This window comes from Stegodyphus dumicola, chromosome X1, assembly GCF_044657685.1.
Source record: "Stegodyphus dumicola isolate Sdum_Otavi_A_Nest chromosome X1, ASM4465768v1".
In the NCBI taxonomy this organism is placed as follows: Eukaryota; Metazoa; Arthropoda; class Arachnida; order Araneae; family Eresidae; genus Stegodyphus; species Stegodyphus dumicola.
In genome coordinates, this window is record NC_140780.1 from 225,921,272 (window position 1) to 225,935,422 (window position 14,151).

Genomic DNA, 14,151 nt, shown 5'->3' on the forward strand with positions numbered 1-14,151 from the left:
ATCGGTAGCGGTATTTTTTGGATTTAGTACCATACTACCGATTTTGCCTTTCATCCATTGATTGATGATTGAGAAGCATTGACCTCATGATGAAAAACATCTTTTATGTCATCTTCATTTATTACCCTTTGCAATATCCACATTTCTTTACAATATCCACTAATTGGAAAATTTCACCTTTGATTTGCAATATCCGAAAACCAAATTTAGCTATCATTCACTTTACATACTTGGCTATGCATTGTGAGCTTGCCGACTAATGACAAGTTTTTCTGTTAAATTTTATCTTGTTTCTATCGTGCACTGAGACAATTAAGCCTGAATTGTATTAGTTTAGTTATTTATTATACTTATTTATATTTCTTGCACATGCTTAAGGCTTATGAGAGTTCTGAATAAATAAATTGCCACATATACTTAAGCTTTATTGAGGGCCAGGGCTAGATATCGTACCACCTGATGCAGTCTCTGTGGATCCTAAATTCTGCGACTTGGTGTCGCCATACGAGCCCTGGCACTGGTTCTGAGTTTATGTGAATAACAAATGAGTTATTCTTAATTCAAATAGCCCTAAATTTAATCTGTGGGTCTATGAGTATCATCAACAAAATTTATTTTTAACATACGCAAAGAAATTTTTGGTAAATTTTTCCCTGTCAATATTTTTTAGCGCATTTAACTTAAATCTGTAATCATCGCCAAGCGTAACATCAACATAAAAGGTTACCACACTCCTTTATTATTCAATTACTAACATAAAAAATTGTTAAGGTATTTCTACATGAGTCATTACTCAATTTGTCATGTTTTGATAAACATGCGGTCATGAAAGGAAAGTATAATAATGATTTGCCAGGTTGGGGTCAGATCAATGATGTATCTATGTGGAATGCTTCGGTTTGAGATGTATGCCAAGCAGATAGCAGCAACTGAGCAAAATATACTGATCATACAAATTTATGCTAAAATGATTGTTTCTTTAATAACAAGGTATTTTATTTAGTGTCGAAGTGAAATTAAGAATTGGGACTCTCCAGATGTTTTATTATGTGCGGAGGGGGGAATTAAATGCGCATGCATAAAGCCTGCAAGAAAAATGTTGTTGGTGGTTGAGGTCCGGATTTTAGATCATTCCGAATATTGGACATCCGGATTTCGGATTTTGTAATGTATAATGTCATATGAAATAAAATAACGATGGTAACTGGTATTATATTTTAAATTATTGAGTTAATTTTGACAAATTATAGTTTCATATTTTTATTAATATTTAGCTATGAAGCAGTGGCTAATTATATTTATATGTGTTATTTTGTTTGAAAAATTAAAATCTAAAAGGTTTAATGATTTCAAGCTCTGCAAGGGCAGTGATTTCTTTCTTGGAGGATATGTTATGTTCTCGTGGGCTGCTATATTGATAAATAGCAAAGTATGAGGATTTAGAACATAGTTACCTACCCTTTTCTTAGTGTACTCTTAAAAGTTTCCATATTTGAGTTCAATGCTCCTTTTTCCCCCCTCTTTTGTAATGCCTTATTCAGCCAAACTATCTCTATATTTTACATGAGGGGAAGTATTTATCAGTTTCGAATCTTGGAAAAAGAGAATCAAAATAAAATGAGGAAGTGAAGTTTTAAAGCTAGCTATTAAAATAAAGCAAAAAAAGGTGAAATTATGCAGAATAAATTAAAATGTATTAAAAATTATTATTGGCAAGTTTACACTTCTCATGTGGTGACAGGATGTTTTTTAATATTTGGACCATATTTTGGAATTTTCCCTCTGTTCTAAAAATGGCAAGTGCTTAATAACTTTTTCTGGACTGTGTTATTTCTATATTAATCCATATCATATGACTTCACATGATGATGACATAGCTAATTAGGAACTTGAAAATTTGGGAACCAATATCTTTCTTCCTTCTATTAATAAGCTTCCATACTTTATAACTACACATTTTGCTTCTACCTGTCTTGACTCTAAGACGCTGCCATGCTGCTTTCATTCTATCATAATAGTATAAAAAATGTAAACATTCTGGAAATGTGTGGTGCTCAAGCCTTTGCCAATGACAGGCACAGTCTTGTTTTCCTTCTCATGATGAATTTTGTGGGCTTGTTCTGATGCTGCTGTCGCACAAGTGAGGTAAATCACAACAACAGTGCAATAGAGAGTCCAAGTGAATTGTGGCCACAAATGTCAATTGAAACAAAAATTAATATTCAGTCTGTCTTGGCTGCGAAGTTTACTCTTCATAACGGATCAATATTTGTACAATGTTTACATCTAAGTCTGCTTCATTACATATATGTACCTTAAACTATTTGAATTTATTATGTTGTTTTTAAATTACTGTTTCTCAAGATATTAATTCATACAACATGAAGTGTGGAATTTTTGAGTTGCCTAGGTTTTTATTGATTTTTTTTTTTGGACTGAAGTTTTAACCATCCCCTTAAAAATGAATGGAAACAAGACAAATACGTTCCATACTAAGCTTATTAGCTACTAATTTATACTTGTTTTTCCAACTTACCATTTTGATACTGTCATTTAACCCTTAAAATATGGAAGTAATTTGATGTATAAAATTTATCACACTTTTGTTGTTCATTTGGGGGGGTTGGTCCTTATTGTTTTTGAAAGTGTAAGAATTTCAGAAATAATTTGCAACAATTACTGCTGCATTTGCATAAAATTATAATTTATTGAATGACTAAATTTGTTTTTGATTTAGTTAACTTCGTTAACCTAATGTTACTACACTATCTATATATGTGTGCATATATATGTATGTATACATACATCTATATATGCAAACATAAATGTTATACACACACACAATATTGTAGTATCACAATATGTGTTCGCATAATATGTATAACAAAATATTGTAGCTGCTTCAGGAATAATTGGTGGCCTCAAAATTAACTAATCTAGATTTAATACTCTCCACCTAAATTCTTCTGTTCCCCCAAATTCAAGATCTTTCCATGTTATGTAACATTGCTTGAAAAAGGTAACTAAAACTAAAATTAACTAATCATAGATTGTCTCTACAATTGCATGTACTTTGGAATAAATACCGCCCACGAGTTAATCATGTCATTCCTTTCCCTAGCTTCCACCCTCAAAGAGCTCTGTGCCGCTTATGCTGTCTGAAATGCTTAGGTCCTATTTTTAAAAAACGATGTACATGGAAATTATTGTGTTCCCACTGTGATTAAGAAATATCGTATCTGCAAAAAGGATGATTTTTGATATGTGTGAAAATAAAGAGTGGTGATTTGTAGAAATCTAGTTTTGTTATCTTTTTCAGTATACATTCAACCCTCAGCCATGATGGATATCAAAAGCTGTTAAAAGTTCTAGTGTTTTCTACTGCACTTTAAATTATGACAGCTTAAAAGTTGCCTAGGATGATAACACAGTGAGTTTCCCCAATTGGATTTTTGAGCTCCTAACAATATCCAGTGACTGGACTGCAAAAACAAAAATTAAAGAGTGAGTAATGCATGCGTGAAGGTCATCAGACTTTATATTTGCTGTGTTCCTTCATTCACCTGTTATGTAACATGATTTATTTGTGATGAAGACTCCGAGGATTTTCTGCTAGTGCGGTGGGTTTTTCTGTGTCAAGGCCATGTTTATAGTTGAAAAAAAAAAAATGATGTGTTAAGCGTCTCAGCGATTTTGTGTGTTTGCGTGTAATGAAAAATGTGCACATCTTCTGTGAGATTCTAACGGAGTTTATAGTCAAAAAAGTGTCAGCGAGTGTTCAAGTATCAGTGCTTCAAAATTTTTTCCAAAGTGTATTTGGTACAAATTCATCGAAAAAAGTGTTTTAATGTAAATTTTTCAGTGTTATGATATGCGTAGATTCAATATCGTGATCATTGCTTCCAAAAAAAAATTGTTGTTTCAGAGGTAATTAGTGTAAATTCTTCAGAAATTTCAGTGCAAAGTGATCAGTGTGATTTATTTTCGTGTTTTCGTGTAATGTTAATTCTCAATCGTGTGTGCGACTATTAATTATGCAAACTAGATCTAAAACAAAAATGGCTACAGAAAAAAGTGAACTTGCGACTGTTAGTATTGATAAATTTCTGTGTGCCATATTTGATGGAGAAAATTCGGATTTACCTATGAATAAATATTTTTAACTATTTAGAAAATAAGTGTCATAATAAGAATATTGGAGACAAGGACAAATCATTAGTATTTTCTGAATGCCTCCGTAGGAAGGCTTTATCATTTTATTTAAGACAGTCTGTTGAATTGGATTGGCAATCTGTAAAAAACAAATTCCTTACATATTTCTCCACCAATCCAATGACATCGACAAGTATTATCTACGATTTTACTTTATTTATTTATGACTTCGACTTTAAAATTAGATTATAAAATAATAATTCAATCATTGAAATTGGGTCTTCCCGAGCACCAGTAAATGTGTGCAAAATGTCATCAATTTAAACGGTTATTGGCAACTCCCAGATAAAGTGTGTCACTAAATGTTTTCGAACCAAGATTTTACCAGTCTCGGTATCATGCTCCTTGGCTTATGAAAAGAAAGTTTTGGTTAAAGTAGTTCAAAATTAGCTTCATCATCAGCATTATGCAAGTTATATGACATGGATTAATCTAGAAATGACGCACTCCAGAAATTATTACATATATGTGGCAGCACACTACAGTAGAAGTCCATTAGTCCGGCATCCAACAGTTCGGAATGCCCGATAGTCGGCATCGCTCCGGAAAATTGTAAAAATTTTGGTTTTCTCCAAAAGTGTGTCTTTAAAGCAAATAAAACCGCTCGAGAGCTATTCGGAAGTTTTCGGGGGTAGTTCGAGATCATCCGGAAGCGCTCGGTATTGTTCAGAAACAATTAGCGGCCGGCTAGTCTCAGCTGTCACAAGAAATTCAGGTGCAGTGCAGCTCCGTTAATCAATCACAAAGCGTCTTTGGCATTTTTTTTTTGTGCGTTGTTGTTTTGTGTCCTTTCACATCGCAGTAAACGTAACTTTTGAAACTGTTTATAAAAAAATGTGATTTTCGTTCTAACTGTACAGTGACCATGTTTTCAAAACCTAAAGCCTTCGAGTTCAAAAGGAGAGAAACGAAAACACGTAACACTGACTCTCAATCAGAAACTAGAAATCATCAAACGGCTAGAAAAAGGCGAGAATAGAAATGTTTTAATGAATGAGTTTAATATTGGCTCATCAACTATTTATGACATTAAAAAATAAAAAGATGAACTAATGAAGTTTGCTTCTCAATCGGTAACAACTGAAAAATGACGATGACCGATCGGTGACTGATGAGGACATTATCAACATTGTAGTAAACCCTCAGCCTACTCAAAATCTTGAAGAAAATGACTCAGATGCCGAAACGGAAGAAAACAAAAAAATCAGCTGGGCAGAAGCTGCAGAATCACTAAATAAGTTTATCTCTTTTTCCGAGGCTAGTACTAGCTACAGTGCTTCAGAAATTATTGATTTCCATATCATTAGAAATAAATTTTATACTAAACGCCAAAAGTCAAGAAAACAAAAAGACATTCGTGACTTTTTTAAATCTAAGTGAAATATGTTTTACAGTACGTGTACATACATTATATGAAATGTAAAACAAACTTTGTTGTATGTATTTGCATATTGTATTTTTAGTTTAATTATTAACCTAATTGTTCTTATAATTACCGCCCGATAGACCGGAATTTTCGGTAGTCCGGCACCGAGCCGGTCCCGAACGTGCCGGATTATCGGACTTCTACTGTAGTTGCTTGTTGAACTGAAGTGAAATAATCACCAGTTGATGTTGGTTTGTAATAAACAATGTGCTATGTGATCCTGTAGTAATGGCATTTATTTATTGATTAAGTAATATTAATATGAATGTCATGTGGCGTAGTCGTGTGGAATAGTATTACAATTAATTGCCAGGCAGTCCCTTTAGTTGTTTTACCTCTCGGCAGACGCAAGGTGGAATTTTGTCGCCCCTGCAAGGCCTAAGTTTTGATGACAATGTGGCCGAAAACTGGCGCAGATTCAAGCAGCTGTTCCAGATTTATATGAAAGATTCATATGTGAAAGTTGCTTTATTTTAAAACGTAGCTGGTGAGGAAGCAGTAGAAGTGTTTAACACGCTCAGTCTTTCAACGGGAAATCAGGGCAACTATGAAAAAGTGCTTGAAAGGTTTGACGCTTTCACAATGCCTAAAATAAATGTCGTGGTGGAGAAATTTTTATTCAATAAGAGAAAACAAGAAGAAAGGGAACTTTTTGATTGTTTCGTGTCTGACCTGAAAAAACTGGTAAAATCTTGTGAATTTGGTGAGCAGAAAGACTGGACAATGCGTACATAATCGCATTGTCCTTGGAGTATCAGATACCAGTTTACAGGAGAGGATGCTGCAAGAAAATAATCTGAGTTTGGAGAAAGACAACAATGCCAACATTGATTTAGGGAAAGCTGCTGAATTGAGCAAAGCTCGTGCTCAAAAGTTAAGAGAACACAATGTTGACAGCGTAACTAGAGGGAAAGTGAAGCAACATCAAGCAGGAGGAGTTAATGCAGCCGTAGCAGTGAGGAAGCACAGAGGATGACGTGATGATGCTTCAAATACTGCGATGTTTTTGTGTAAAAAATGTAACAGACATCATGTTAATGGACAATGTCCAGCATATGGAAAAGTTGCTTTAATTGTGGCAAACTTAATCACTTTTTAACTATGTGCAGACTGAAACATGTCCAAAATGTTTCTCAGCATGATAACGCAGATGTATATAGTGAATCTGATGACGAATTCTTTGTGAATTCCAGAAATGTCCAAAAAGCTAAAAGTGTATGCTCAACATCGTGTACAAAAGAGTGGACTTAAAACTATAATTGTTGAAGGAACAAGTGTGACTTTTAAGTTGGACACAGGGTCTGAAGTGATTGTTTGCCCGTGAAAATTTATGAAACACTGTGTACTAAGAACTCTAATCTTATTGTAAACAAGTGTAATGTTGTATTAGAAGCATTTGGGGGTCCAAGGTTAAACATGATGTGTCGTCAATGTTACAATGTTCCTAAGATGGTGAGGATCATCTTCTAGAGTTTTTAATTGTTTCTAGTAAGCATATACGTCCATTATTAGGACTTGATGCATGTGTTAAACATAATTTGATTCAGTTTATAAATAAGGTTGGAATATCAAACAAAGGAAAGTTGGATCAGTATACAATTGTTTTACCCTCCATCTAAAGATCAATTTATTATTAATAATTCAGAAGTGTTTGAAAGTGTGGGAAAATTTAATGGATTGTGTAAAATAATAATAGATGATCAGATAGCTCCTGTATTGAGACCACCACATAGATTACCACTTAGTTTAAAACTTGAACTTGAATTAAAATGAAATGAATTAGATCGACAGGGCATTATTGCAAAAGTTGATCAACCTTTAAATTAGGTTAGCAATCTAGTAATAATGGAAAAAGCTGGTGGATTCTTAAAAATATGCCTTGATCCTCAAGATCTTAACAAAGCTATAAAAAAGAGAACATGTGTTGATTCCAACAATTGAGGAGAACCAAATCTAACTGCGAGAGAAAGAGCTACAATGCGCGAAATTCATTCTAACCCGGATATTATCATTTCAAAGGCCAACAAAGGTGGCCACATAGTCGTCATGGATAAGAACACTTACATCGATGGTGTCACTAAACTCTTAAATGAAGGACCATATAATCCGATCCCTAAAGATCCTTCACCTTCGGACTTATCCAAATAAAAACTGCGATCAAATCTTCGCAAATCATTTCAAGCAACTTAAAACATTCGCTTATCCCATCTGTTGCGAATTGTGCCAGATTATATGCTCTTCCCAAAATTCATAAAAGTGGTATTCCTTTCCGCCCTATTGTATCAAATTTAGGTACTGCCTCGTATCCTTTAGCTAAATATTTAGTTTCTAGATTTTCCACTCTATTAGACAATAACATTTACACCATAAAAAATTCAATAGAGTTTGTAAAAAAGGTTAAAAACATTTCTCCTCGTAATTTACTCATGGTTTCTTTTGATGTAAAATCATTATTCACCAATGTCCCAGTGGAGGGTGCATTAAGATGTCTAGAAACCAGACTTCGCGAATTTCATTTCTCTTGCATCGAAATTGAGGAGCTAATTTCTCTCACTCAACTCTGTTTGAAACAAACACAATTTGTTTTCCAAAATAAATATTACAAGCAAACTGAGGGATTAGTCATGGGAAGCCCCCTCAGTCCCATCCTGGCTGATATCTACATGCATTATTATGAATCAAAATTGTTTGAAACTTTAAACTTCCCGGCATGGTTCCGCTACGTAGACGATACTTTTACCCTGTTTGAAGGTAATAAAGATGATTTAAATAAAGTTCTTTCAACAATGAATTCTAATGATCCTTCTATTCAGTTCACTTTTGAACTTGAGACTTGCAATTCTCTTCCGTTTCTCGACATTCTGGTCACATGTAACACATCCAACTTCAGTACTACAGTTTACCGTAAACCTTCATCGGTTTGCCTTCCACCACACTTTAAATCATGTCATCCGACTAAACAAAAGTTAGCTTCATTTTATTCCTATGTTTTCCGTGCTCTTCAAGTTTGCTCCTCCAAACTAGCCCTTGATGAAGAACTAAATTATTTAAAAGCAATAGCTATTGACAGGGGCTTTTCACCCAACATTATTAATCAAGCAGTTAAAAAATTCTCATCTCAACACACTAAAAGCCACACTCTTATTTTAGGAGATTATAAAAATTCTGTTGTCATTCCCTTCTTTCCATCAATTAGCTATAAAGTTGCACATATTTTGCAGAAATTTAACTTTCGGGTTGTTTATTCTCCCATCAATAAAATTCCGAGTTCCATACTCAAGGACCCCATTCCGGATATGAATTCCTGGGGTATTTATAGGATTCCTTGCCAGTGTGGTTTAATTTACATTGGCCAAACTAAGAGAGCCTTAAAATTTCGCGTCAAGGAACACGAGGCATATGTTAGAAAAAAGGAAACACAGAAGTCTTCTGGTGCTCAACATTGTTGGTCCGAAAACCACACTTTCAGTTTTTCTGCTGCCAAAATTATTCAAAAAACATCTTCCATTGGAGAACTGGATTTTCTAGAGGCATTTCACATTCATAAAAATCTTTCTGTTCTAGTTAACGATCCTAATTCCAATCCAAATTTGCCTTCGGTTTTTAGAGAAATTATGTTTTAGTTCTGGTTTCGCCAACAGATGGCGCCACTTGCTTATTCTTGTTCAGGCTTTCTTATCTTATCTAATCATTATTTCCTATCTTGTTCATTTGCGGTTTTGCAGCTGAAGATGATGGTTCGGTAAAACCATCGAAACTAGTCCTGTGAAAATTTTGTAGGTATAACGCTGATTTTTGTTGTTTGACTTCTGAATTAGTATTTATTCGGCGTGTTATTGTGTCTTAATTATTGTGTCTTAATTGAGGAGAATTTACCAAAGCTATGTAATAAATGAGTTTACTCTGTTTTGGACTTAAAGGATTTTTTTTTTTTTTTTTTTTTTTTTTTTTTCCAAATAGCGTTAAATGGGGATAGTAGTGATCTTTGTACTTTTAGCACACAATTTGGATGCTATAAATTCTTAAGGCTTCCAATGGGTATTTCCTGTGGACCAGAAATTTTTCAGAAATGCAATCTTGAAAATTTTGGTAATATATATACCAGGAGTATTGATCTATTTTGATGATATCCTCATTGCTTCTAGCACCATACAACAACATGATAACAATTTAACAGAGGTCATCAACAGAGCTAAAAAACTCAATATTAAATCCAACAAACAAAAATTTCAATATAGTGAAAAGTTTTTAATCCGGACTCGTCAGGATTTCGGCGATTCCGGATTATCGGTTTTTCCGGATTATAGATCTTTCCGGATTATAGATCATCAGTTTAAATCTGGTAAGATGGTATGCAGAAATCATAAAATTAAAAATATGAAACCGTAATTTATGAAATAAAGAGCAATTATGATCTAAAGGGTATCAAAATTTACAAAAAAAAAGCTTAATATTTATTTGTTTACTTTATTAAACATTTCTTTCAACGCGCACATGCATAAAGCATACATTACGCATAGTCGAAATTAGAAAATTGCAACCAGAAATCTATTTGATGTGTATTCGTGATATTTATGATGAGGAATTTGATTTAAATCATATCAAAGACAGAGTACATCGAGATGAAATACTACATTTAGTAAGGAATTATAAACCGAAAGAATAAAAACATCTGCCCTGAAGATAAGGATAGTGCTGACAGATCAACTTCCGGTTCATTGTGCGCCTCTACGTCCCTCTCTTCCCGCAGAGCAGCATGAAATTGATAGACAGATTTCGGAATGATTAGAGAAACAAAGGATATGCCTTTATCCATTTTTTGCAGGTATTCCACTTTTTGTTTGATGAACATCCAAACATGCTTTCGCTTTGTAGATCCTTTGGCAGCTCTAGAATTGGATATTCTTTTTGACATAATCGAAAGTTCAAGCTTACTTTTATAAAATTTCTCTAACAGTATGTGAGGTCCGGATTATAGATGATACCAGATTATGAATGTCCGGATTAAAGACTTTTGACTGTATAGGGTTAGTAAGGTTAAATATTTAGGTCATTTATTTAATGTATCAGCGTGCAAATTACATTAAATAGAAGCATGAATTATGCCATGTTTTGGGAATGTGTAATTATTTGAGGAAATTTGTAGCACATTTTTCAGAGAAAACAGCCATATTAAGGGAACTTTGGAAAAACAAAGTAGAATGGCAGTGGTCACAGCTACATTCTAAAGCATTCAGGGAATTAAAAAAATTTAGTTTCCAACACACCGGTATTAGGAATATTTGGTAGCAGTAAACCTATCACTATACAGGCAGATAGTTCTAAAGATGGGTTAGGTTGCTGTTTTTTGCAGAATGGGCAACCAATTGCTTTTTCGTCTAGAAGTTTGAGTAATGCAGAAAAAAACTACGCTGAGACTGAGGAAAAACTTCTTAGTATTTTATTTGCTGTTAATAAATTTCACTATTAAATTTATGGTAGATAGGTAGAAGTGCTTACTGATCATAAACCATTAGTTTCAATTATGAACAAAAATATTGCTAATGTGTTGTCAAATAGGTTGCAAAGGATAAAAATTAAGCTCTTAAAATATAACTTAAAACTTAAATATTTGCCTGGGAAATACCGTCAAAAGTCGTTAATCCGGACTTCGGCGATTCCGGATTATCGATTTTTCCGGTTTACAGATCATCAGTTTAAATTTGGTAAGATGGCATGCAGAAATTACAAAATTAAAAATATGAAACCGAATTTATGAAGTAAAGAACAATTATGATCTAAAGGGTATCAAAATTTACAAAAAGAAAAAGCTTAATATTTATTTTTTTACTTTATTAAACATTTCTTTCAATTTAAGTTGTTTAAGTTGCTTTGTTTCATGTGATAATACTTTCTCTTTAATTCTATTAAACAGACTTAATTTCTTGTTTAGTAACAAAGTTCCAGTGTTCAAGTCCTATACTTGCTGTGTCGAAAATACGGACTAATTTGTCAATTGAAATTTTTTCGTTTTCAATAACCTCTGTGTCACTTTCTTCACTATCAGAAGCAAATTATAATGGCGAGGAACTTGATTTAACTCATATCAAAGACGGAGTACATCGAGATGAAATACTGCATTTAGTAAGGAATTATAAAATAAAAACATCTGCCCTGTAGATAAGGATAGTGCTGACGGATCAACTTCCAATTCATTGCATTTTTTTTAAAATCACTTTCCAGTTTGATTGAATAGGACTAAAAGTTCTGCAGTATACCAACCCAAGCGAGGAATGGTTCTATTCCGGAAATTTAATGCAGTCTGTTCAAAATTAGAAAGAAAAACACCCCAGATTAGTACGTCACTTTCTTTTCCTCTAGTTAGTTATTTATTCTCCGAATACTGGCAGCTTTTGAATCCGATTGTGTAATATCACGTGCCAAATAATTTAGGTGCACATATTGCACAATAACATTTGCGATATTTTGGAGATAATTAATTTTTATGTTCAGTCTGAGATTTCTTTTATGAGCACTTAAAAGAGTTTTATTGTGCTTGCTAAGTAGATTTTTTTTCAGCTCCGTTGGGCTATTTTTATATGATGCACATATGGAAATGTCAAGAGCATTATTTAGCTGAAAAATCTAAAGAACGGCTATAGTCTCCCCCCACTCCTCTTTTTCCAGTTATGCTCGATTATTCAGAATTTTCAAAATGTTCGACAATTTCTGAGTATGTCGGTTAGTTAAGCTTTTACTGTTAAAGGATGACTGCATGAAGCAATTTCCCGTCTTCTGATTTCAGAAATGTTCCTCTCTTTACTTACTTTTACTTAAATTACTTTGCCAGTAATATCTGTTAAGGTTAAAACTGCTATACAATGAAAACTTAGGAAATGTTCAGAATTTTGATTTAAGTTAAATTAATTAAATATTAATATGAGAGGGAAAATAAATTGTATTTGTTTTTAGATGCCAAGCAAATATAAAAAATATTGGCTTATTATTTATTTTCTCTATTTTGAACTTCATCATTAAATCTTGTAACATTTTAGTTCTGCATAGTTCCCCCCTCTCATTGTAAACTAGCTCTGTAAATTGAACTGTTATTTAAAATTTAAGAAAAAATTAATTATTTTCCATGGTTGAGTAATGCTCATTCTCTCTTAATACTGAATTTCTCATATTTTAAATTGCATACTGAATAAATACTGAATTTCTCATATTTTAAATTGCAACTCCTATTTTTCTTTTCAGGTTATGCAGTTGTGTATAATGTAATTAGACAGATGCTTATTTTTTTTTCTTAAAATGTGCTTGAAAAGTTCTTATAGGTGCTTACGTTTTAAACTAAAATGTTGCTACTAACCCTGAAAAGGCGGGGAAGGGGAGAGGATAGCTCTGGAAGATTCATCCCGTGGCAGAGAAGAAAGACCATTCAAACTGATGAGATGCTGATTCGAAAGAGAAAAGAATGTTATTGTTTTAAGATCCCATTTAGGGTGAATAAGGCACATAGGTCCATTCAAGGGAAAGAATGTAAACAAAATAAAGTTCGCAGAAAGCAGCTGAGTGGTCTTTTGTGTGGGAACAAACTATGTACAATGACACAGTCATCCAAACTATGTACAATGACATTATAGGAAATGTTTTTTTAAGTGTACCTAAGCACAGCATGGGTAGAAATGCCACATCCGTGAAAATTTAAGTTTTAAACACATAAATACCATGGCATTTCTTCTGGAAATTACAGTATTTCTAGATTTAGTTACTGTCAAAAGGCCTGACTGCATCAGGTTTTCGCAGGTTTTTCCATTTTTAGCATGAATATATCCATTTTCTCTTAGAAGTCCTCTGTGAAGGCATCTCTTCTAAAATAGACCCTTTGCATATTTAGTTCATCAACCAGACAAACTAGGATCCCTTGAATTTTGGTATGTTGTGTGATACATTTTGGTGCTTTTTGTCATGACTCTGTGAATGCCATAATTAGTGTTTCCCCTTCATGTGCTTCACTATTAGGATTATTCAGATGGCCACACAGATGTGTTTGTAGCTTTTCTGCAATTCCTGCATGTTTAAAAAACTTCTAGAAATTTCTTGATGATATGTGGTTCAATAGTGAATAGCAATTAAGAAATAAGAAATTATTTTCTAAAATCCCATTATAAATTAATCGAATGCTGAAGCTAAATGACTCTACTTGTGGATAAACATGATGATAACTATGGCATACAATGCATAAATACTATTACTTTTTATAAATGGCTATGTTAAAAAGTAGTTTGAAATTTAGTGTATTATGATTCACTGAACTTTTAAAGGTTTAGAGCTCCTAAGCAAGACTTATTTGCAGGTTGATTGCATATATGAAATATACTTCAATAGAACTGTAAAGAAGTTAAGTTTTATTTCTTAAATCAAAAAGCAACAAAGTTCTTCTCTTAGAGAATAGGATTGTTTAATTTATAACCCCCTTGAACTAGAAGAGTGAGTTGGGTATAGAATAGATGAAAGTGTTGTATCAGTGTATT

The 14,151-nt window shown here is 33.2% G+C and overlaps 1 protein-coding gene across 5 annotated transcripts in view; it reads left to right on the forward strand.

Moving 5' to 3' along the window:
- The window catches only part of LOC118181053 (uncharacterized), a 112,090-nt gene that overhangs the window by 63,300 nt on the left and 34,639 nt on the right, over positions 1 to 14,151 (forward strand). Inside the window, exon 5 of one of the 5 annotated variants that reach the window (XM_035350131.2) lies at positions 3,320 to 5,853. The exons of 3 other annotated variants lie outside the window; for them this stretch is intronic. In XM_035350131.2, coding sequence (XP_035206022.1) covers positions 3,320 to 3,343 — 24 coding nt within the window. In that variant the 3' untranslated portion in view covers positions 3,344 to 5,853. Of the gene's footprint in view, positions 1 to 3,121; positions 3,296 to 3,319; positions 5,854 to 14,151 lie in introns of those variants that run through there. One more of the 5 variants, XM_035350130.2, reaches the window with a different exon arrangement.